This window comes from Schistocerca gregaria, chromosome 5, assembly GCF_023897955.1.
Source record: "Schistocerca gregaria isolate iqSchGreg1 chromosome 5, iqSchGreg1.2, whole genome shotgun sequence".
In the NCBI taxonomy this organism is placed as follows: Eukaryota; Metazoa; Arthropoda; class Insecta; order Orthoptera; family Acrididae; genus Schistocerca; species Schistocerca gregaria.
Window position 1 is genome coordinate 416745106 of NC_064924.1, and position 26489 is coordinate 416771594.

General features: G+C 40.5%; 1 protein-coding gene across 2 annotated transcripts in view; it reads left to right on the forward strand.

Annotated features, from left to right (window-relative positions):
• Positions 1-26489, forward strand: part of LOC126272744 (3-hydroxy-3-methylglutaryl-coenzyme A reductase) — a 442088-nt gene that overhangs the window by 382203 nt on the left and 33396 nt on the right. For both annotated transcript variants that reach the window (XM_049975803.1, XM_049975802.1), the window contains 5 exons: positions 19168-19255; positions 22652-22842; positions 23364-23470; positions 23814-23962; positions 25443-25607. In XM_049975803.1, coding sequence (XP_049831760.1) covers positions 19168-19255; positions 22652-22842; positions 23364-23470; positions 23814-23962; positions 25443-25607 — 700 coding nt within the window. The remainder of the gene's footprint in view (positions 1-19167; positions 19256-22651; positions 22843-23363; positions 23471-23813; positions 23963-25442; positions 25608-26489) is intronic.

Consider the following 26489-nt stretch of genomic DNA (forward strand, 5'->3'; position numbering starts at 1 on the left):
AGCAGTTTTCTGGCTGTCCAGTCTGTCACTAGGTAGCAAAATTAAAGAGAGAGTTTCACAACCGAACGTGCGGATCACAGTGGCCTGTTTCGGTGGTAAATTACAGATTAACAGGTAGCCGCCTAAAAAACGCACAGTAAAATAGGCCGATTTCAGCCTCATTTTTTCGTTTTACATACTAACAGTGGACATCTAACACTGCGTCCTGTAATAGGAGTTGGGTTCCTGGAATTTACATGGGAATTCAACGTTTTTTTATGTTAGGTTAGTGGAACATAGGAAGGAAAGAGAGTATCTTCTCAGGCTGTGTAGGAGATACGATGATGTCAGTATTTTGAAATTTTATGTGTGATTGCTCATGTTGAGTGATAATATTGGAAATAGTTTGATACTGCGCTGTATTTTCATATTACCGTAACCTAATGTTATTGTACTGATTACAAACGTAGCGTAATTACCGAGAGATGTGGTGCCGTTGTAAGACATTGGACTCCTATTGCGGTAGTGGGAGGTTCAAAGCCCCGTCCTGTCATCCAGATTTAATTTTCAACGTCATTTCTCTAAATTTCTTAAAGGAAGACTGTTGTTGTTGTTGTTGTTGTGGTCTTCAGGTCGCGAAAGTGTGCTTGCTTGCTGTAACATTTTCTTGGGGGGCGTAGAGCTCACTTTACTCTCTGATGATGAAATGCTAGTCACTTGAAAATAAAAGGTTAACTTACTATCTTATTAAGAGGTCCTCGTAACAACGGCAACGAGAAATGACTATGGTCTTTGTATCCACCTCTTCGGACGTCAGATTCCTAGTACACATGTTTGTTTATTTATTCATTTTTAATTCATCGTTTTAGCGACACGTGGCCCAGTACTACTCCAGGAAAGTGTAGTGTCAATGTCTATGTAAACCGTATGTACCTGAATTCGTTGTTTATTGTGTTCGCTGGTTTTCCATTCATTCCTTATTTCATAATTTGGAGTGTACGTTGTTTCTTTCGAAGTATAATTTATTATACATGTTACCGCAATGTGGCGCTTCATTCATAGAATATTTGCCTGCGAGTTCGCCGATGAAACGTCGTTTTTGCTACTGGCGTCACCACAGCCCTAACAGTGTTACAGACAATTCTCTAAAATAAAGCTGCAAAAATTTCACTTCCGTATACAACTTTTCCCTAACATGTCTAGTAGCTAGTAACGTTGTAGCAGTAACTAAATGGGGAACCGTCCGGAATTAGAGTGTCTTTATTTTTCAAGAAAAGTTCTGATGTGCATCAAATGAAACTGAAATGCTCTCACCGTGAAGATACAGGTTGTAAAGAGAAAACCAAAAATTGCACGGAGCAAGGGGGAATGACGCGGTCGAGACGGGGCTCTCGAGGCTATATATAAAGTGGTTCCACGAATTTCCCACGTGAATCATTGCTTGTGTTCCCGTGCTGTTGGTGTGCTTATTTACACGCTGGAGCTGGTTCTTTCTGCCCTTCGTTGCAGACGTCATAAGAGCTTGTTGGCGATTGATATAGTTGGTGGCTTACAGCGTTGACGGTACAGAAGTAACCTCCGCTTGCGGAGTGCAGATGAAGAAGTCTGGAGTTTCTACGTCTTCAATACAATTCTGAAGGAGGCTCATCCCACTCACGCAAAGACCTTTCTAGTCGTACATAAACATTACAATTAGAGCCCCTCCATAGGTTGTAGGAATGAGGACGGAATGTTATTCTAGTGTATTCGTCTGAAAGAGTCTGCGTTTAACAAGTTTCTTGTTGTGACGAGTGTACATGCTAAAATGTAGTGGATCCCCTTGAACCCAAACGCTTTGCACGCGTATTTAAAAAGATATCTCCAAAGTGTAGTCGTAATTTTCGTTTAAAGGTCGTGATAGCTTGATTGTTTTTGCTTCCATTTAGTATGAATTGAAATTTGCAGTCGGATTGTTTATCATGTATGAAAGTTATGCGTGTTGATATTCACGATCGTATGAAGCGCGCAGTAGATGCGGAAAATTTACAAAGATTGTGCCAGCTCCTCATTCGCACGAAGTAATGAATGCTATTGAGAGGGGATCTCAAATTGATTCCGCATTTCTAGATTTCCAGAAAGCTTCTGCACCGTTGTTCACAAGGAACTTCTAATCAGATTGGAGTAGTCCGACTGGATTCGTGATTTCCTGCCAGAAAGGTCACAGTACTTAGTAATCGACGGAAAATCATCGAGTAAAACAGAAGTGATATCCGCCGTTTCTCAAGGAAATGTTTTAGACCCTCTGCATTTCCTGATCTGTTTCAATAATCAGGAGACAGTCTGAGCAGCCCTCTTAGATAGTTCGCAGATGATACTGTCATTTGCTGTCTAGTAAAGTCATCCGAAGATCAAAACAAATTACAAAATGACTTAGACCCCATATCTGTATGGTGCGAAAAGTGACAGTTGCTTCTCAAAATGGAAAAATGTCATCCGCATGAGTACATAAATAAATCCTTTAAATTTCGGTTACACAATAAATCGCACAAATTTAAGGGCTTTAATTTCGACTAAATACTTACGAAACACAATTACGAACAACTGAAATTGGAACGATCACGTACATAATGTTGTGGATAAAGCGGACCAAAGATTACGTTTCATTAGGAGAACGCACAGAAGATACAAGAGGTCTGCTAAAGAGACTGCCTACACTACGCTTGTTGCTCCTCTTCTGTTGACGGAAAAACAGGGCTGCTCGGTTTGTTTTATCGCGAAATAAGGTTGATTATCACGGATATGATAAACAAGTTGGGATGACAATCATTAAAATAAAGGCGTTTTTCGTTGCGGCAGGATCTTCTCGTGAAATTTCAATCGCGAACTTTCTCATCTGAAGGTGAAATTATTTTACTGTCGACAACGTACTTATCCAGTAATGATCAACAAAATAAAATAAGAGAAATCACGGCTCGTACAGAAAGACTGAAGTGTTCATTTCCCCCACGCGTTGTTAGAGAGTTGAACAGTAGAGAAGTAGTCTGAAGGTGGTTCGAAGAACCCTCTGCCAGGCGTTTAAGTGTGAGTTGCAGAGTAGTAGATGTAGGAACAAACAAGAACGTGGTTAACACTAAAATAGGCGCTGCATGATGCAACTTACACTCTTAGCTTGGTTTTTATATTATTGATAAAAACTTCCTTTCAGTAGTTCTCTCAGCGACTGAATCTCCGTTTTCAGACTAGAAGTATCGAATATGTTCATGAAGAGCCGCGCTCAGTCTGTATAGGAAAAAGAGGTCTCAGACATGCATAAAGAATATGTGAAGTCGTCAGGAGAACAAAAAGGCTCTAGAAGCCTTAAATACACTGATGAATGTAATGTGATAGGAATACTTCAGTATTTTCTGTGCATCCCTGTATGCTTTCAACAGCGGCGGACTGAAATGAAATATTATGAGTAAACAAGCGTGGATGTTTTTGAATCAGTCCTTGTGAAGCGTGCAGTTACACTCCTGGCTTTTAGTTAGATTTCCCAAGCGGCCAGAGGGGCGTGTTTGTTTCTTGGCGTCCATCTACTCTTCTGTGTCAACCGTGTACCTCTGCCGCTTTGTTCCGAATTGGCGAATGTTGACAGTGCCCAAGAAACAAAGGAAGAATGTTGCTCTATGACAAAAAACACAAATTTTTCCAGAATGAGATTTTCACTCTGCAGCGGAGTGTGCGCTGATATGAAACTTCCTGGCAGATTAAAACTGTGTGCCCGACCGAGACTCGAACTCGGGACCTTTGCCTTTCGCGGGCAAGTGCTCTACCAACTGAGCTACCGAAGCACGACTCACGTCCGGTACTCACAACTTTTGGAAGGTAGGAGAGGTACTGGCAGAACTAAAGCTTTGAGTACCGGACGTGAGTCGTGCTTCGGTAGCTCAGTTGGTAGAGCACTTGCCCGCGAAAGGCAAAGGTCCCGAGTGCGAGTCTCGGTCGGGCACACAGTTTTAATCTGCCAGGAAGTTTCACACAAATTTTTGTTTCTATTTTATTTCTATTCCGTTTTTCTTCACCATTGTGGTATTCCTCAGAATGAAAAATCTGTCACACTTCAAGAGCGACAGTGGTATTGCATTTTTGCACAACTGGGTGTTATGAAGAGATTTAAAAATCCACTGCTAGTTTTAGAAGCTCGGTTACTCCATATTTTATCCGCAGTGCTCTTTCACTCTACGAAATACGAGACCCCGCTAAACATTTGGAAGTAATTGTGGTGGAATACCTCCGAAGGTTCGCAGAACGTTTGCTCGGTGATGGGGTTTTGAACTGTTAATGACGGACTTGTCGGTAGCTAACGCCTTCGTGATAGTCGCCGACAGCCTAAATTGTCCAGTTTACAGAGTGTAGTCGACGCTGCTGATTCGTTAGCTGCTCACACAAATGAGGCGTCGTAGTTGCTCTTCACTCCTTTGGGTGTTGCCTTTCGCAGGTTGCTGCTATAAGTCATTTTGTACACCTTATGGGGCTCCCAACTTCAGTTTCGAAAAAAGAGTCTTTTAGATGCAGTGAGATCTAGATTGTTATTAAATGTATTATGAACGGAGAGGAGAGAATTGTATGAAATTTCAGAGAGGTTACTGAAAAGTAATTACTCTACCGCCGCAAACGCATTGTTTATTGCGGAAAAATTGAATACGTGATGTGAAACTTCAACCCTGTTGGTACAACAGGATACAAGATGCGAACCGAGGAATACTGTTCTGACTGACTGTTTACATTTGACAGCAGTTTGCTTCCAGTTCGATGCAGTTCATTGGGTCTTTCTCACGATACTACTGCAAAGCCTCGTATGCGCTAATGACAGGATACCGGAACTCCTATTCTATCGCCATACAAGTATTTCATCCACAAGTCTTGTGTGTTCACCAAGCAACGACGGAATATTTCATTAAAGCGAGAAGCCACTTCCGCTGTCGTAAAGACTGGTGTATCAATAAGAGCTATTCATGAGAGAATAGTGTTATGACTGTAGGAAAGCAACAAATCTATAGCCTGTGTAAAGTTCTGACGAAATAGCGTTTATCATATTTTTGTAATTTTTCTCTTAAGAGCGAAAAGGGTGAGATTTGGGATGAGGAGGCAGGGGGCTGATGGTGTCATACTCATCGCCTTTTCTGTAAGTTTAAAACTTTCTGGCAGAGGGGGGAAAGAAAACTTCCATGTGACTACAAAACTGTGTCGGTCGAAGTGCGTAAACTCAAATGTTACCAATTTTTATACAGTTTACGGGCGGCTATTAGGCATTAACGATTGCGTATTAAAACCTTAAATTGCATGGAAATCATGACGTGTATGTGTATAACTTGTTCGTTCCGCAAGCATCGGATAACCTTGTGAACAAATTTTCAATTAGTGCGTATTGCACTCGTATTTCGAAGTGACTTCAAGCAGGTTTTTTTTTCTCCCGGTTGCGATTCTTTTTGCCCCCTACTTCGTGACGCAGTGTGCTGTGCTGCGCGAAATCAACATAATATTTGGATGACGACGACGTCGGCTGTTACTCCTCTGTTTATCTGTGAAAGACTTCATATGCGCCGCTTCGTCTTCCACGAGGCAGAACGAAACGATCTCAGCCGTCACTGAAGTACGTCGATGGGACCATCTCAGAAGATTAAAAGAAACGTAGGTATGCGACGGACGCCGTTACTTATGGTAAAAGGACAGACAGCGAGTTATACTCGCAGTGAGGACGGCTGTGAAAATCATACCTGCGTTTGGCTCGTCGTCTGTGTAGGAAGCGCTTTGTATGAAAGAAAAGTATCTGTATTATAGGAAAAAATAAGATTTAAACATGTGAGCGGGCAATCGCCATACTTTTTTCTGTTTCGTCTGGACAAAAAGCTATTGATAGAAATGAGAACAAAGAGGAATCTGAATTTCTCACGCATATGATCAGTAAGGCATTACGGGAAATATGGCCACACAAATGAAAAAAAAATACGTATTCAAGGTCGCATTATGATTGAGAAAACAAAGTTTCTTTACCCACCCATGAAACTCCGCGTTGTAATTATTACATTCTTTTGGTAGTATCTTTTCGTGTACGTTGTTAAATTATAAGGAGAAAAAAAAAAGCTCGGACATGTTTACGAACATGTTAACTTGCTTCAACTGCGTCGTATTTTTGCTCATCTCCGTTTCAGTGACAAACTCAAGCGAGCCGGAGAAGGGATAATCACTGTTAGTTAGCCCTCGCTTTGATTCGGGTCGCTAACACGCCTTTCTTTCCTTCGTGGAGATTGTTACATGCTTTTCTGGAACAAGGGACACACTAGACCTAACGCCTCGGGAGATCGTACCACTTTCCTTCTGGCCCATTTCTACGTATTTCCCTTTCTCTTCTGCACAGCAGATGTTTCCAGTTACGAAATTTACAGCATACAGCGCAAGGTGGCAGTCGCCTTATAGCGTAAGGTTGTGGATGGTTTGTTTACTTCTAGAGGTGTCCGTGAGGAAGAAGCAGCACTCAAAAGTTCCCTAACCCTAAAGAGACAATTGCATTTCGTAAGTACTATGGAGAAAATCCGAAGCTACAACGTTATAACCAGCTTGAGAGTTTAGATTAGATTAGTTTTTCGTTCCATGGATCCGTGCTGAGGAGATCCTCGTGGTGACTTGGATAGCTTCCCCACATCTACCGGTGCGAGTGCTTGTTGGTTTACTAGACGCCCTTTGTAGATACAAGGTAGTCCATACGTTGGCTGCCGTTAAAACGCACTAAGAACTACAAAACTAATGAAAAATATCAAAGAAGGGGGAAAATACCATGTCAAGAAAGTAAATACCCATATAGAATAAAATTCTCAATAACAACGAGACAAAACTTGACAAAATCAAAGTGAGGAGGCAGCAATATGTTGTTTCAAATGAGCGTTTGATATCTCCAATTAAAGAAGTATGCAGGTGAAGGATTTAGCAGTCGTTTGTATGTTTGTGTTCTCTTAACTACGCCATCCTCTTCTACGCTGAGATTAGTCAAAAAGAAGGAAAAAGTTGGAATTGGGGGTTCTAGAATAAGTATGCCGTTAGAGCGGAAGGAGGGCTGGGGTTCGTAGAAATATTTAAAATAGGCGAAATTTTGTTTTATAATTAAACGAATATTCCCAGAACAGTTACAGTGATCATCGATATTCAGCGTTTTGTGTAGCTATGTACTACAGTTCTTAATTCTGTGCATTTACTTTCATTAAATGAAAAGTGCGCGTCCTTCGTCCATAAGACGTTTGACAGCTAGTCTGCAATATCTGTCGGTCGTACCAATCAGTACATGATCAGCAGTAGATTCTGAATGGCAATTGTGCTAGAGTCTCTGCAAAAAGTAACTATATTGGCAAGAAATCTGTTCATTCCTTAAAATAGTCGTACGTCTCTCATATCATACTGTAATGATGCTGTTAGCTTTCCGAATCATTGATTTTCTATTTATTATCGGTTACCCAGTTGTTTTGTTCTACATGTGATAGCATTCATGTTAAATTACAGTTGCCACGTTGAATGAAACATGATATGGATGTCGTCACACGTATCCTTGTTTTAACACGTAGAGAATGAAAAGCTCGACTTCTGTTAATGAACAGTTCTCACGAGATGTTTGTACCAGCTCGGAAGAGATCACACTACAAGAAATTTTTAAAAATCATTAAATTTTGATTCTCAGTTGATATTGGCTATAAACGGTACTTGATCTTCGACTGTCATATTCAAAACAAAACAAAATACATAGAAAGAACGAACGTTTGCTCTTGCGAAGCGTAATCTAGCCTCAACTGCGTTTGAGCTGTATGCCACGGCAATTATTTAATATCCAGTGTATTGACCATGACAAGATTATTGTTTTAAAAATGGCTTTTTTTCTGGAGATATGAAGTGAAGGATCTCGGAAAAAGATTGTTCTTGCCGAAATGTAATCTACAGTTTCATAGCTTTCGACATAGATTACATTACATTTATAGTTTTCCACGGAACCCTTGGAGAGGAGTCTCTGGGATGTGGAAAGAGTCAAAGGTCTTCTTCTTTTTTCACTCACAAGGGAACCTCCTCATCGCACCCTCCTCAGATTTAGTTATAAGTTGGCACAGTGGACAGGCCTTGAAAAACTGAACACAGATCAATCGAGAAAACAGGAAAAAGTTATGTGGAACTATGAAAAAAAAAGCAAAATATACAAACTGAGTAGTCCATGTGGAAGATAAGCGACATCACGGATAATGTGAGGTCAGGAGCACCGTGGTCCCGTGGTTAGCGTGAGCAGCTGCGGAACGGGAGGTCCTTGGTGCAAGTCTTCCCTCGAGTGAAAAGTTTAATTTTTTATTTTCAGACGATTATCAAAGTTCAGGCACTCACACATAATCAACTTCGCTCTCCAAAATTCCAGGACATGTTCAGATTTGCTTGGACATATGAAGGATTTGACGGTCTACACACGGAAAAATTTGAAAACGTTAAAAACATATGTTTTGACAGAGCACAGGGAAAACTGTGCGACTGTGAAACTGTTGCATTCATTTGTTGCAGTTTATGTGAAAAATTCTTATGTTTTCATCACTTTTTGGGAGTGATTATCACATCCACAAGAAAACCTAAATCGGGCATGGTAGAAGAATCTTTTTACGCATTCGCCAAGTGTACAAGTTAGTGTCGTATAGAATGTATCAGACGTGTTATCCTGTGGAGGAATCGGTTGACCTATGACCTTCCGATCAAATGTTTTCGGTTCCCATTGGAGAGGCACATCCTTTCGTCTACTAATCACACTGTTTTGCGTTGCGGTCCAAATCACAGACACTAAACTTCTTACAGTGAACAGAGACGTCAATGAACGAACGGACAGATCATAACTTTGCGAAAATAAACATTTCACTCGAGTGAATACTTGAACCAAGGCCCTCTCGTTCCGCAGCTGCTCACGTTAACCACGGAACCACAGTGCTTCTGAGCTCAGATTATCCTTGATGTAGCTTATCTTGCGCATGTACTACTCAGTTTGTATATTTTGCTTATTTTTTTCGTAGTTCCATACAACTACTTCCTGTTTTCTCGATTGATCTGTGTTCAGGTTTTCAAGGCCTATCCACTGTGCCAATTTATAACTAAATCTGAGGGGGGTGCGATGGGGAGGTTCCCTTGTAAGATACGTGGATATTGTACAATTCTAATGCAGATAGAGCCATAATCGATTGGCCAACAGAAAGTTGTTCAATTCACCCTGAAACCGATCTTTATCACTTTATCACATTTCTTAGAACCGGTTGTAAGAATTAAAGTACAACCTACTGAACCTTACGGGGATGACCTGTCAGACTCGTAGTCTGTGAAAGGGAGGGCAGGGGAACTTTGCAGTGGTGCGCGAGACGTAATAACAGCTCCCGAGCAGGGTCTGCGGGCGAAGGCCTCTGTTGAATGCCTCCCAATGGATTTCGGGAGCGACGCAACTCGTCGTTCGCGATTATTGCGCAATCCGACGGGGAGGTTTTGCGAGAGGGGTCCTGCCTGGCGGCTTATCTGGCGGACAGCAAACTGACATTTGTGGCGGCAGCCGCGGTGGCTGTCTATTTGTGTAGCTGTGACGGCGCTGGCCGACCACTAGCTGGCGTCACGTGGCCAGCCGGTGAGCCGGTCGGCTGCCGGGGAGCAGTCTGGCTGGCCGCGCAGCTGCGTCGCAGACGCCGTGCCCGCTCTCACACAAACGAGACCGACCGGAATACTTGCTCCTTCCAGCGACCGCACTCCACCCGCCACCCTACCTCTCCTCGATCGCTATACGCGCGATAAGAACTCAGGAAGTAAGCTACGCCTGCCACACGTAGTGCTGCCGGAAGGGGAATGAGTCACGTGTTATGCTCCTCGCGCTGACCAGTTCTCGAATTTCTGTAATGTGCGTCGGGGACGACACTTTTCGTTGCACTGTACAGTAAGGTTTCTCCCCTTTGTAGTGACACATCGAAGTTGTGTAGGGAAATAGTACAAGCTGTTAGTAGTCATAACTCCTGCGAAATAATCATATATAGGACGCGAAAGCGCTCTTTTTTCTGCCAGCCACCTGACTATGTCTTCAGTCTCTACAGGAAAGATACAGGGTGTTTCAAAAATGACCGGTATATTTGAAACGGCAATACAAACTAAACGAGCAGCGATAGAAATACACCGTTTGTTGCAATATGCTTGGGACAACAGTACATTTTCAGGCAGACAAACTTTCGAAATTACAGTAGTTACATTTGTCAACAACAGATGGCGCCGCGGTCTGGGAAACTCTATACTACGATATTTTCCACAGATCCACCATGCGTATCAATAATATGGCGTAGTCTCTGAATGAAATTACCCGAAACCTTTGACAACGTGTCTGGCGGAATGGCTTCACATGCAGATGAGATGTACTGCTTCAGCTGTTCAATTGTTTCTGGATTCTGGCGGTACACCTGGTCCTTCAAGTGTCCCCACAGAAAGAAGTCACAGGGGTTCATGTCTGGCGAATAGGGAGGCCAATCCACGCCGCCTCCTGTATGTTTCGGATAGCCCAAAGCAATCACACGATCATCGAAATATTCATTCAGGAAATTAAAGACGTCGGCCGTGCGATGTGCCCGGGCACCATCTTGCATAAACCACGAGGTGTTCGCAGTGTCGTCTAAGGCAGTTTGTACCGCCACAAATTCACGAAGAACGTCCAGATAGCGTGATGCAGTAATCGTTTCGGATCTGAAAAATGGGCCAGTGATTCCTTTGGAAGAAATGGCGGCCCAGACCAGTACTTTTTGAGGATGCAGGGACGATGGGACTGCAACATGGGGCTTTTCGGTTCCCCATATGCGCCAGTTCTGTTTATTGACGAAGCCGTCCAGGTAAAAATAAGCTTCGTCAGTAAACCAAATGCTGCCCACATGTATATCGCCGTCATCAGTCCTGTGCACTATATCGTTAGCGAATGTCTCTGTGCAGCAATGGTAGCGGCGCTGAGGGGTTGCCGCGTTTGAATTTTGGCGCATGAGACGATACGTGGACGTTGGCGTCATTTGGACCACAGCTGCAACACGGCGAACGGAAACCCGAGGCCGCTGTTGGATCACCTGCTGCACTAGCTGCGCGTTGCCCTCTGTGGTTGCCGTACGCGGTCGCCCGACCTTTGCAGCACGTTCATCCGTCACGTTCCCAGTCCCGTTGAAATTTTTCAAACAGATCCTTTATTGTATCGCTTTTCGGTCCTTTGGTTACATTAAACCTCTGTTGAAAACTTCGTCTTGTTGCAACAATACTGTGTTCTAGGCGGTGGAATTCCAACACCAGAAAAATCCTCTGTACTAAGGAATAAACCATGTTGTCCACAGCACACTTGCACGTTGTGAACAGCACACGCTTACAGCAGAAAGACGACGTACAGAATGGCGCACCCACAGACTGCGTTGTCTTCTATATCTTTCACATCACTTGCAGCGCCATCTGTTGTTGAAAATTGTAACTACTGTAATTTCGAAAGTTTGTCCGCCTGAAAATGTACTTTGTCCCAAGCATATTGCAACGAACGGTGTATTTCTATCGCTGCTCGTTTAGTTTTTATTGCCGTTTCAAATATACCGGTCATTTTTGAAACACCCTGTAAATTCAGTTTTTCTCAAAAATTGGGAGTCGTTCTTCGGATGTTAGCAAATACAATTTTAATAAAAACGTGACCTTTCACGTTGCCTCTCTTTTAATACATTTGAAGGCTCATTAGTCTGGCATGATCCGGATCTCACACGCTTAAGTAATTGTGGGTCATATTTCAAGTTTTTGCAAAAACGAACGAAAGAAAAACTTTTTCGGTACAAATCACTTGACTGTCTCTGGGAATATTCGCCTTCAACATTTGTACACTTCTACACTCGTTCGAACCATTTCTAGAAACATAACCTATGTGATCCGAAGTGTCTGGACACCACTATGCGATGTGGAACTGATGGTTAGATATAGCGAAAGGCGGAGTCACCAGTATAAAAGGAGACGGGGAGTGTTGTGTCTTCATTAGTCAAGCTCCCACAAGTTGCCTGTCGGAGATGTGGCTACGAAGTGGAAATGCCAGTCAGACCTCATGTATTGATGGACAGGGATCGTCGAGCAAGGAGCTAGTTTTAGAAAATCTCACGAAATCAGCGGAAATAGCTTGTGAGTTTCGAGGTGCTAGCAGCACTCCAGATAGGACAATGGCTATGTTGCTATGTTTAGGGAATTAAATAGTTCAAGTGGCTCCACTATGGGACTTTACGTCTAAGGTCATCAGTCCCGTAGACTTAGAACTACTTAAACCTAACTAACCTAAGGACATCACACACATCCGTGCCCGGGGCAGGATTCGAATCTGCGACCGTAGCAGCAGCGCGGTTCCGGACTGAAGCGCGTAGAACCGTTCGGCCGGCTAGGGAATTAAAAAAACAAATAGTGTATAGTTGTTGAATAGCTCCTCTTCAGACACACATATCTGTACCCATTGATAAGCGACCCTTGAACTGGGGTAAAGAGCGACCTCACTGGACAGTGGATGAAGTAAAACGACTCATTTGAACTGATGAATTACACTGTATCCTATGGCAATCCGGTGGAAGGGTTTGGGTTTGGCGAATGCCTTGGACAAGTTACCTGCCATCATGTGTATGAAGGGAGTGGTGTTTACGATATGAGGGTGTTTCTCGTAGTTGGGGTGTGGTCGCCTTACGCGCTTACGTTAGCTCTAAATGCAGAAGATTATGAACACATTGTATACTGTGTATAGTAGAGGAATATTTCGGAGACGAAGATAGTATCAGCATGACAGTGTATCGTGTCATAAAGCAGCATCTCAGAGGCAACATTCCTGAAATGGGCTGGGCAACCCAGAGTCTCGACCTGAATCCGGTGGAACACTTTTGGAATCAGTTAGGATGTCGACTTAGCCCACGACGTCACTAACTTTCCTGGTGTCGGTTCTTAAGAAAGTATGGGCTCTCATCTCTCCACAGACATTCAGACAAAATGGTTCAAATGGCTCTGAGCACTATGGGACTTAACATCTTAGGTCATCAGTCCCCTAGAACTTAGAACTACTTAAACCTAACTAACCTAAGCACATCACACACATCCATGCCCGAGGCAGGATTCGAACCTGCGACCGTAGCAGTCACGCGGTTCCGGACTGAAGCGCCTAGAACGGCACGGCCACCCCGCGGCCGGCGACATTCAGACACCTCACTGAAAGTGTCCCCTTCAGAAGTCAAACCATCATAAGGGAGAAGGATAGAAACATCACATATTAATGTCCACTAATAAGTTCAAAAAAGGTTCAAATGGCTGTAAGCACTATGCGACTCAACATATAAGGTCATCAGTCCACTAGACTTAGAACTACTTAAACCTAACTAACCTAAGGACATCACACACATCCATGCCCGAGGCAGGATTCGAACCTGCTACCGTAGCAGCAGCGCGCTTCCGGACTGAAGCGCCTAGAACCGCTCTTCCACAGCGGCCGGCCAGTAATAGGTATCCGGATACTTTCGATTGGATAGTATACATGCCATTTGTTTGTTCTTTTCTTGTTTCAATCCTAGCTTCCCCAGCAGTCGTCACATTTTAATGTAACACGACCGATATAGCGTCACACGAAAGGCGTTATACACTGTTAAGTGTGTAACTGACGAATGGTGCAGGAATACTGAGAGACCTATATGCCAACATGAAGCTATGCTTTAAAATCAGATGTGTAGGGTAACGGAGCGGTATTTTTATTGCCTGGTAACCCATAATGCATAATATGCTATGAACGACATGCTATTCTGGGTAGGTAATTCCTGCCAATTTGGTTTTCACCGTTTTATTTAACTGAGTGATTTGGCACTGTGCTTTAGTCTTTTAACTCATATTCAGGAGGTAGCGGATTTCGAATTTTCGCACTGCCACCCTCTTCTTTCTTTCTTGCAGATTTTGGCAGCGTAGTTCTCGTCCAGTCAGCAGCGACTTCATTTAGATTGAACTGTCTCAGCATGTTGATATTTACCTCTAGTCAGCGGGAAGTCCAAAGAAATCTCGTAAATCAGCGCCATTGGATCGGTAGTCGTACTCGGCTCCTCTCGAACGCCGTTCTAGAGTCGTAACTACAACTCATTGCTCGTTAGCAGCGATGTACCGTTTCGTGCACAGAAAACACATTGCTGTCAGACGCCAGTGCACGACGACTCTACCTGTAGCGCGGTACTGAATGGACTCATCGATCATCCGAAATCCAACGGTCGTCACTCAGAAACCTGCTTCAACGCAACACTACTAGATTCAAAAAATGGTTCAAATGGCTCTGAGCACTATGGGACTCAACTGCTGTGGTCATTAGTCCCATAGAACTTAGAACTACTTAAACCTAACTAACCTAAGGACATCACACACATCCATGCCCGAGGCAGGATTCGAACCTGCGACCGTAGCAGTCGCACGGTTCCGGACTGCGCGCCTAGAACCGCGAGAACACCGCGGCCGGCCACTACTAGGTATCAGTGATATTGATGTACCCATGCCTTTTCCGGTCTATGAATGAACCTTCTCAACTAATTACCGAAGAACAAACATTTTAACGTTGAATAATTTGGTGTGATGGACCTCTTACATTTGTTGTTTGACAGTTACTGATTCTTCTATCAAGTCATGACGTTCCACTCGATTTAAAATACCCATCCTATGTCGCTTATCTACCAGTAAGTTAGCGACACGTGTTGCGCCCTAATGCTCAAACTCTTTCTTTTTACAAAACAGCAGATAACGCTTCTGTTCTGGCTCGATCTTCAGCTAAATACTTATCGATTAACATTGCCCAGAAAATGCGCACCCGGTATATTCGCTAGTATTCCCTCTTCCTCTGGGTTAAAGTTGTGTTTTGGACCGGGACTCGAGACTAGGGTATTCTCATCCAGGAGGACAAGCGGGACAACTTCCTTAAAGTCTAGAACGTGGAGTTAGTTACAGGCGGAAGTAAAACTGTGAAAGCACGTCGTGAGTCGTGCTTAGTTCACTCGGTAGAGCAACTCACGGCGAAAGGCAAACTCCCAGTTTAGAGTCCCGGTGTGGCACACAATTTTAATATACCAGGGAGTTTCAAATCAGCGCACACTCCGACAGACTCTGTACTCGGAACGTTATAACAAAACTAAATTGAAGGGAACAAAAGTTGAGGATGCGACTGTCAAATTAGCGTTCCATCGGCGAGTATGGACAATCCAGAGAACTTACCGAAAAGCGTAGATAAGCTACTTAGGCAGCAGTTTGTCTAAGCAAGAAAATACAAAGTTGTGTGTCTCAACAGAAGCGGGAGTGAAGCGGTTTTTCCAGCAAGATAGTTGATTTGGTGGATGAGTACTTGTTGCCTAAGAAACAAAATTAAATATTGTAGCTGAAGCTACTTAAATAACAGAACCTAGAGTAGAAATCCATCATTGTCAATGAAATATATGTCTTTGAGTCATTGGCTTAGGATAAATGAATGTGTATGGAAATACAAGAAAAGATATGGCCGTACATGATAGGTCGTCGTCGTCGTCATCATCATCATCATCATCATCATCATTACTTAATATATCCCACGTCGTTCCATCTAAGTCGATGTGTCAGCGAACGAAGCTTGTCCACCAATTACGGTCCTTTAAAACTTCACTCTCTCTTCGATGCTGTCCCAAGTATGTCCTCTCTGCTCAACGTCAGATTTCACCACAACCTAGTATTTGAGTCTTTATCGTCCTCTTGGTCTTTTAACCCTGAGTTTCAAATTATGCAGTTGTTTTGGTAGCGTGTTAGCACTCGTGTGTCGCGTATGTCCATACCCTCTCACTTATATCATAAAACAATGTTGGTCAAAGTTACCCAGCATATAACACTTGAATTGACGATTAGGAGGTCTGCTGCTTTTCAGGACAAAGTGCCTGCATTGAAAGAAGCTTATACAAACAAAAGCCTCCCGGCGACCTCTTAGTTATTTATCGCCGATTACCGCTGTACCCAGAGATTCCGCAGTAGTAACTAGATGAATTTTCCTCAGCTAGTAAATCGTGCTAACTGATATAATTTAGAACACTGGTGTAACACCTCTGGAATATTGTTCAAAATTGAAACACAGAAGTTCGAAGGAGTTATTTTCCAGAAGATAACAATTATCTCGCAAGAGCGGCAGGCGTTCAGTGCCCATGTTCTTATTTCCCAGCGGAGGGGGTCAAATACTCCGTAGATTTTCCCTTTGACCTGCTAATCTTTCTTGGCAGTCCACTGTGGCTAGTTTCCAAAAATAAAATGACCTTGGCATGAAAGCTATCTGGTGACAACGTTGTCTGATGCATGTACTGGTGTACAATAGTTTTCCATTTTCAGTCGGTGTCTGAGTCAAAGCTCGACCTTTGAAGGAATTCACCGTCCTCGTCATCAGGAGCTGACAGACTGCCGGAACGGACGCGTCTGTTACCCAGCAATGGGCTGGTTTGCTGTTTACTGGTCATCTGAGATATGCGCAAATGCGGAAAGTGGGCAGTGAAAGCAGTGCAACCCCCACTTGCACCCAGTTGACAGATTTAAGAAGAACGATGACTGTCACAGCACCAGCACTTCCGTTTGAAATAAAATTTTTCACGCTTCGTTTCTACCGCCCACCTTCAGGTTTCACTAACATCATAGCCACTGCCCGTTAAATTTACGAGAGCACATCCAAATTTCTACCGCCTTTTTTTTTTTTTTTTTTTTTGTTACTGATGCCCAGTAAAACGAAGTACAAGAAGTTTTTGGCATTTGACTTTTCCAATTTTTTAAACGTATTATAATGTATATGTTTAGTACAGACTAGGATTCGTCTGTTCTGCACAATTTTCACTTTCTTGTAAACGCGCAAAGTACCCCAACATGAGGCAGTCTTTTATTGAACGCAGCATCTCTTTCATTTTCTGTGGTACCATTTATACCTACATATACATTTTATTCCCTCTGAGGACAGTATACTGAACATATTACATCAGTATTTATATCATTTTCAGATTAATAATTATGTATAACATGTTTTTATGTTGGTTAGTACCTCCAAGTACATGTGACAAGACCAAAGCATTAATGCTTAATTGCCCCTTGGGCAGTAGGACAGATGACGAAACTTGGACTGAATGCAAAATGGTTAGGCTAATGTGAAAGACATAGTCCACTTAGTGGTGTGGTTAAGACCATGCAGAAAACATCAGGTAGTAAATTCGTGACGTGTTTGCCGGAAGACTGTTCGATGCAGAGAAAAGACAACTGTCACACTAATGTGTGTACATACTAAGGTACCACATATAAAAATATCAGTACTTATACCCATTACACCCTATAGATTCTTCAGCAGTGGGTTGGTTTGCTATTTATTGGTCATCTAGAGTATGCACATGTGGGGGAAATGGGCAGCGAAAACAGTGTAACCTCCCCTTTCTCCCACTGCTAGCGACCTGAGACAGATTTAAGGGGTGGAAGAAGAGTGTCTAAAAGACGTCACCTATTCCCGTCTGGCTTCCAGGGACAACAAAAATTTGTTTTTCGGTGTTTCATGTAATTATTGAATGGATTCAAAAATTTAAAATGCTGTCATACTCTACTTATTAAGAGAGATAATCTTACATTAAAGATGTAACACAGTAAGTCAAGTATTAAATTAAGAAACTGAATACACGCCTTGAGGTAGCCTAATTCACAACATAGAAATTATACAGATTGTATACATCCAGTATTTCAGAGTGAGAGAACTTAGCAACTTCTGACAAAACACACACTTTCAAACACCCTTGACTCTTTCCCCCCCACCCCCCCCCTCTCTCTCTCTTTCTCTCTCTCTCTCTCTCTCTCTCTCTCTCTCTCTCTCTCTCTCTCTCTCTCTCTCTCTCTCTCTCTCTCACACACACACACACACACACACACACACACAATAATAAAAGTAAAAAAATATATATGTCACTTACTACATTTCCACTGTTCGTGTAACAAAACTTCAGCATAATGCCTGACTTTTTAATTTATTATTTCTTTATTATTAACTGTTTTACAGTAGAATTTTCAGACAGTATCCACATGAGCCACTGAATCAACCTTGCAAAATTGTATTATTGTACAATCCAGTGTCTGCCCCCATAGCTGAGTGATCAGTGCGACAAAATGTCATGCCAAGGGGCGTAGGTTCGATTCCCAGCTCGGTCGGAGATTTTCTCCACTTAGGGACGGGGTGTCGTGTTATCTCTATCATCATCATCTCGTCCCCATTGACATGCAAGACGCCGAAATGACGTCAACTCAAAAGACTTGCACTAGGTGACAGGCTTACCCGACGGTAGGCCCTAGCGACACGACATTTCCATTTGTACAATCCAGTTCAGGCAGTATGGTATCATAAACATAGGTTTTGACTTGCTCATTAGTCTCTTAGTTGAATAGTCCAAAACTAATAAAACCGATGTAATTACAGCAATCTTCAGCCATAAAGATTTTATGTGCTTAACATCTAGTAGTCCTTATCGTAAGGTTTGAATCCTGCAACTGTGGTTCCAAGAGAATGATGTTTAAGGGTACTTGAAGCTCTAGTCATCAAATTTATCAGATATCAACCTAGTCGGACACATTTGAATGTCATTGAGTGACAGCTTAAAGCTCACTAACCACCTCCTCATTGTCTAAGAAAATTATGCAACTGTACACAGACATAAAATGCCCTCTATCTCTTGACTACATGCCAAAGAGTTGTAGAATAGGGCCCAGAAGACCAAACACTATTGTGTAGGGTGACCACAGTATTATATAACACCACTGTGTTGCCTGTACGTATGTTTTATAGAGTCTTACAAAAGGAAATTAAAATAAAGAAGTTGTGATGTTGACTAAAAAAATATTTTGCAGGTTTAGTGAACAATGCAGTGACCTGCTTCAATAGGGTATGGGACAAATTCTCTGGTCTCTTGTGAGATCAAGAAAGACTACCAGATAAGGATTTTTTTTATATGTTTGGCATTATGTATCATTATTTTCTTTTTAAACATTTGAAATATTTGTCCATCGAGAAAAATGTATGGAAAGAAGTTATGTATGGAAAGGACTTATTGTGTAAAATCCAAACTATAATATTTTTAACATGGTGAATTCCTGTTATTTACAGGGGAAAATTGTGTCTTGTTTCAGGTATTGCCGGACTCTTTACTGTCTTCTCCAGTTTTGTATTCAGCACAAGTGTCATCAATGTTCTTCACAGTGATATATCTGATCTCAAGTAAGTTATCATGATTTAGATATCTGGTACAAAGTCTGTAGGTGCTCTTACAAGATGGTCAAGTGCTGGACCTGTAACCAGAAATTTTAGCCATCAAATCCTGTTCTAACCAGTCTGCTTTCAGTATTTCATGGTTTTCATATCTCAAGCTGATCTTGGACAGTTCCTTCAATAAATTTATGATAAATCTTTCTTTCTTAACCTCATTTAAACTGAATTATAAGATTATTAGTGCTTGATGTTGATAATGCTGTTATTCAAAATACAAAAACCACCTTACATGTTCACTGTTAACTGGCAGTACATGAGATGATGCTCAGGTCTTTCATTGTCTCCTGTTTCTTGATTTTTTTGTGATTGAGCTATGATTAATAACAGTGTATTCCATTTGAAGTTATTGAAACAATAGATTAAATGTTTGGGGGAAAGATTCTGAATTTTGTTTTGTTTTACTGAGCATTATCTTCTGTTTGGTCCGCTACTGTGGCAGATTTGCTTGGAGATTTCAAGCAGCCTTAACCTATGCTCTTACCTTGCATGTTTAAAACAATAGCTGCTATTCAGTACTTTGCTGTTTTTTCTGTTTGCTTCTGTTGATGGTGATTGTTGTTTGTTGTGGTAATTGCGCATGCACTGCCTCTATACGATTTATATCCATATTTTTTTAGTGCTGTCTTTTACTGCTTTTTTTAAACTCCTGTACTTCAGATGTTTTCGTACCTTCATGGTTTCTCTGTGTAAGTGAGAATAAAAGTTGGTGGTAATAAGTCTTTCTCAGATGCAGGCCCTGAGTATGAATGTTTTATTTGTGTAAATGCCAATTTATTCTGAGATTGCTGTATGTACATTGAGGCGTTTACTAGTAGTCTATTGTGTCAATTTTCGTATCAGTAAAGAAAATAGGAACTGATAAGATCAACAAGTTATCCATATTAAAAGTTCCTTCTGCACAAGGGTAAACAAAAAGAAGTAACAGTTGTGTTCTTTACTTTGGCTAAAGAATGAAGATAAAAGAAGAATTAAGACATTTTGATTTCTTGTGTCCTACTTTCAGTGCATATGGCAGCATTGTTACATTAATTGGACGAGTAATACAGTATGTAGTGTGCGTCCAAACTAAGTTTATAGTAATTACTGAACAAAGTAATTGCAGTTATCTGTAACATGTCTGAAACAAGGTTAAAAGTAAAGCTGTCATCAACCTGAAGGTTTGTTTGATCATCACAGTGCTTTACTAGTTTAATGTGTATTACAAAAAGTTGTGTGACTCTGACTGGGTATTGAATCCAAACTCTTTGGAAATTTATTTCCATGTTTTACTATTGACTGTGAGCCACAGTTCATTAATCATAACAAAAGAAGTATAGAAGTGTGCTTATTCTTCTCCAAACAACCAACTCTGAAACTTTACTTTCTCTCGTAAAAACAGTAACTGTTAATAAAGGAAGTGTGGGGCACGTGTGCCATGCATGAGTGGGGGGGGTTATGCACTTGATCCAGTGATCCACCAGCGTTTTCTTGCCATTGGACAATAGGTTCTGCCAATGCAAAATACTCATTGACTGCCAATATCACTTCCTCATTTGACGAAAATTTCTTCCCATCAAGCCAAACTTTCAAGTTAGTGAACAACAAGAAGTCAATGGCGGCTAAGTCTGGTGAATAGGGAGTAAGAGGAACCAATTCAAAGCCTAATTCATTCACTTTTGCCATTATTATCTCTCATGTGTTGAATGGTGTATTATTTTTGTGAAAGAACACTTTTGTGTGTGCCAAACTAGGTATTTTTTCAGCCAATGCAAGTTTCAAATGATCTAACAAGGAAGTGCAATAGGGCCCAGTTATGATTCAGCCTTTCTACAAGTAATTTATGGGGATGGTTCCTTGGAGACACCCAAAAATTGTGGCCATCACCTTACCAACTGACAAAATTGTTTTTTACTACTTCAGTGCACATTTCAACAGCCTTTGTCCATTGTTTCAACTGTCATTTTAATTGGTGTAGTGATGGAACTAGTACAGGAAATGTTGGAGATTGTGATTAAACATTGTCAGGCATTATGTTGAAATGTCATGCTAGATCCACTTTTTATTGACTGTGAGCAATCACAGCACCCACCTCACACACAGCTTCTTCATAGCCAGTTCTCCATGCAGGGTATGATGCTCTCACTCAATTGAGATGCATACAGTCTTAACCAATCTCTCAAATTTTTATTCAGTGGTCATGTGTTACCATTTCTTGGATTTTGCCAATGGGTTCCTTTGTGGTGACATCAATTGCATGAGTGGAGCATGGTTTGTCTTTGGTGCTCATCCACCCAAGCTTAAAATTCATAAATCCAAAAACAAATGCTTTTCGATGGTGGTACAGATTCCACATGAACTTCATCTAGTTCTGTTTTGTTTTGTGTAGCAGTCCAAACCATCAAATGAAAATGTTTAATCACAGCAATAAACGTTTTATTTTCTTTATTATTTTTTTTCATTCCCAGTCAACACACTGACCAATTCAGATGACTGACAACAATGAACTGTATGCTGTACATTGTTGAAATTCTTTCTATGATCCTCTGAATAATCAAGCTTACCAATCTTAGAGGCAGAAAAAATATTCTATTCTTTATTGGAAATTTACCACACTCAAAAAGCCACTCTCATAATTCTCATTTGAAGAATTTACTTTTACCCATAGCATCAAGGGAAGGTTCACCTTTTTTATATGAGTCACATGAATCCTCTGTTTCATGTACAAATGTTTGCAACACTATAACAGAACTGTGTCTTAAATACTGTTTTGTTGTCGCATTTGTCTAACAAGATACACTGCTTTTTTTCCTTGGTTATTACGGTATCTTTTCCAGCTTTTGTTCTCCAGTTTTTCGTTTCCTGTTTCTGTTTTTCACATGGTTCTATCGTTCATGGTTCCTTTCAACTCCTCTAGAACTGCACCTGTAAATAGTGTTAAGTCTTAATCCCTTGTAAATGTAGCAGACCAGAAGTATGGGTGTCTTACAATTCTTTGGTCATCCTTGCCTCATTCTGAATTTTTATGTGTATCCCTTTTCCCTCAGTTTGTGGAAAGTGTACATGTGTGACACACTTATTTGCCTCCTCCTCAAATGCTATCATAACCTGCAAACTTTGTGAGTATGTCCACTCCAACTTAAATTTTTTTTATACTTCTTTTGTTTTCTTTCTTGTTGTTACATGAAATTCACTGACATTTTTGTTGCGCAGTTTCAATACATTATTTATAATTGTGAATATGGTTGACTTTGCACATGGTAGCACTACGACAGACTAGTGTTAGAAAGTTGAATCGTATGAATAAGTTTTCTCTGTCATTTAACTTCAAGTCAAAAACTACAATAATTGCTTATTTATTCTTTGCAGAGATGCGTTATTTTTCTTTCTGTTGCTGATCGATCTATCTAAAGCAAGTGCTCTGGCACAGTTAGCACTTAGTGCTAGCAACACAGAAGAAGTGCGGCGTAATATTGCTCGGGGGATGGCAACTCTGGGACCTGCCCTCACACTGGACACACTTGTTGAGGCGCTTGTCATTGGTGTTGGGACTCTCTCAGGTAATGCATCAAAAGTACATAGTAAAGTTTCAAAATACACGTGCTGCAGTTTTGTCAAGTAAATAGTTTAATAATATTGTAGACTATATAGCAGTAAAATTCTGGCTCTATGGGTAATTATGAACTGCATATAATGAAACAGTCAATTTATTCACAATTTCAGTGCTAATTAAGTGCACCTTTGTCAAAAATGAAGACAATCCATAGTGCACAAATTATTGTATGTGTGTAACATGCTTCAGATTCAATATTCCACTTTCTAAGTAATAAGATACATATCTTTACAGTAGTTAGAAACAAAGTTTGCATGTTAATTCCTCCAGATGGCATTTACGTTTTAGCAGTTCTTAGGAAAAACATAACAGACTGGAAATGAATAACTGCAACAAAGAACAAAATTTTACTTCTGTCATGTACAGAAATAGGAGTTTGGAATTATAATTAAATGTGTTTTTTGCATAACCTCATGTTTTAAATAAATTTTATTAAGAAAATTTCTTAAAGACAAATTACTATTGCAGGTGTTCGCAGATTGGAGGTCCTATGCTGTTTTGCTTGCATGTCTGTCATTGTTAATTACATTGTCTTCATGACATTCTATCCAGCATGCCTTTCTCTCATCTTAGAGGTAAGTAGACTCATTGCCAGATCAAGTAATTTCTAGAATATCGAATTTCATATACCTGTGAACTGCGAGTCTCAGAACCTGACCTTAAATATGTATTTTAGGATAATCATTATTTTCTAAAAGGGACATTTCCTTGATATTTGTTGCATTCAGTGAATGTATTGTAATCTGGAATAGGGTTATTCACAGACTATTCATTGCTTAGAGGAATAAGAACCAGATTTTTAATTTTTTTACTTTTACTTTTGCCATCATTTAACTTTATTTTTTTCTTTCTGAAATTTTTCCCTGTTTTGACCATTTATATATTGTGGCAATATTTAATTCATCATGCTGCCAACAGTTATCACGAGCTGGTAAGCACGGCAGGCCTGCATGGCAGGAACGCTCAGCTATAGTGCGCCATGTGCTCCAGGAGGAAAAACCAAATCCAGTGGTGCAGAGAGTCAAGGTGATCATGTCTGCAGGTCTTGTGCTGGTTCATGCACATAGGTATGTACAGCTTATTCAGCATCATAGATATGTTAAGATATTATCTTGGGACACCAGACTTTTCAGATGCTATGTGGTGTAGACAAAGAATTTATTGCTTTAAACGAAGTATCACTATATGGTCAAACATAATGCTTCACTTTATTTCTTCACATTATTTGTCCCAAAAGGTTTGAAAGCCTCAGTTTATGTCACTGTGTTCTTGATATCATCAGAGTGTGCAGTAACATGTCACTGATGTAAAGTTCCATCATAGGAAAATTCAGCTAAACAACTGGCAGATTACAAGGACAAATACATTTGGAAGCTGAATTTTCAAGTTATGCAAATGGAAATGTATATAAATGTGAAACTGTATCATTTCTATTACATCTTGACCTAGAATATTCTTTGCATTTTTCAGCTATGTAGCATAGGAACCTTTTTTTTAAACATTTCATGTCACATATCTTCCTCATGGGCCACAAATAGCAATGTATTCCATATATTCATTCACAGCTTTGTATCCATAACAGATAAGTTGAGGCGAAGGTTGGCCAGTCTTTGAAGCAACTTGTTTCCTTCTTTTAATGGCTTTTGAAATTATTCTTGAGTGATGGAATAGCTATTTGTGGTCCCAAGGTATTAGCCCTTGACTGCTGCTTCACATTCTCTTCCCTTTTGTGCTGCATATAGTGTTACACAATGCATGCTTTGTCCAGTAAACTTGACAGCAGTGTGTTATTTGTTTTTATAGTGTCCCATTTTCAGTTCATGTCACTGTTTCATGAAACATTTTCACAGCATCCTTAAGAGTGGAATGTAATTTTAAAACTGGTGCAGTAAAATTTTTCTCTCTTTGGTTAAGTATACATAAAGTGTGTAGCAACAGCCAAAGCTTAAGGTAATAATACCTTCTGGCATTTCAGTTTTTAATTTCATTCACTCTTTTCCTACTGCTGTAGTACAGTTTGAATTTTTGAAATGTCATCGCATATTTAGGGCAGTATTTTAGAACATGGTTCTCCATATCAATCATTGTAGAAAATGAATCTGTCTCCTGTGCATTTATTTAAGCAAAGACTCGTTATTTGGTAGTGGGTCAGCACTTAATATTTTCCTTTTTTCTTTAGCTTTGTTAAATATTACTTATCAATATCAAAAATATTTTCCTATAGATGTTATCAGAAGATTATATTCAGATAATTCAATTGTCTACAGATATTCAATTGTCTACAAATATAAGTACAGAGACGTAATAGTTAACTAAGGTAGTTTCAATGACATCCGCTTTTGCTTATGTAATGAAAGACGCATTTTTACGTATTTGAAAGATGAGAGGATAGTGCTGTGATGACGTAAGCACTGTCAAAGCCAGAACAGGAAGTTACAGGTCTGAGGGCAGGGTCACACTTCCTGTCAGATGTCGTTCTATTTGTGTGTTCCAAAGGTGTTGGGTCGTACCCACTATGAGCCACCACTTGTTTTCTTATGCTCTTAGTCGGTGGGGACTTGGCGGCGACGATACAGGCAGTGTGCCTTCTGTGGGAGTCCCAGGAACATCCCTGCCATTGGTGGTTTCCCCCACTACTTCTGTCTCTTCTACTGCTGTCTACAACCATACTGATGACTTCACAGCATCCTCTATCCGCGAGTACCTGCTTAGGTAAGTTGCAATAATGACAAATGTGAAATTAATTTCAATACATAACAGAAAATTTGATAATGTTAGAATTGTTCCTAGAGAACAGGTAATCAAAAAGAGATTTGAATCACATGTAGCAGTTCACTTACATTCACTATGGAAGAATAATGGTATCTGTTAACATTCAAAATGTATTCATCTACATGTTAGTGCACACCAAAACTGAACGACTGTAAAGTACATTGCACGTGACTGAGTCACGTGTACTTGTTTCTATGGATACACTAGTGAAATTATATATTTTTCAGTGACCCATCTACAAATACACAATATTTACAAAATTCTCCAAATCCTGTAAACAGGACTTTTTTATGTTCTTAAAGAAAAGAAAAGTTACAGTTTCTGTTTGTTTTAGTCTTTTTTATTGAGACATGAGGGAACCTAGATTCCAATGGCTAGTGACTTCTATTATTGTAATAACTTGTGCGTAGTTCTACTGTTACCTGGTAATTAGACTTTTATTTCCTATCCTTAATTGACAGTGGCCAAAGGAAGGTGTAGAAATTAAAGAACGAAAAATATTCGCTCAGCCCATTTTGTTTTGAAGAGTGCTATGTAACTTCTTATTTTTAGGCTGATCTACAATTTCATCAGGGAATACATTTAACTTAACAGCTATTGACATTTTTGTATGTGTGATATGATTGAAAAAGCCGGCATTGAAAGAAACTGAATGTGAAATTTAGTAGGATATAGAAGAGATCATTTACCGTATGTGTCAGATGATATACGAACTGTTTAATTGAATATGAATGATACTGTTTCAGTATAAACGATTTTTCTTTCTTATATATGTAAAACAACCTGTCATATTTGTCAAAGGAAATTTTGATATAGCTGTTC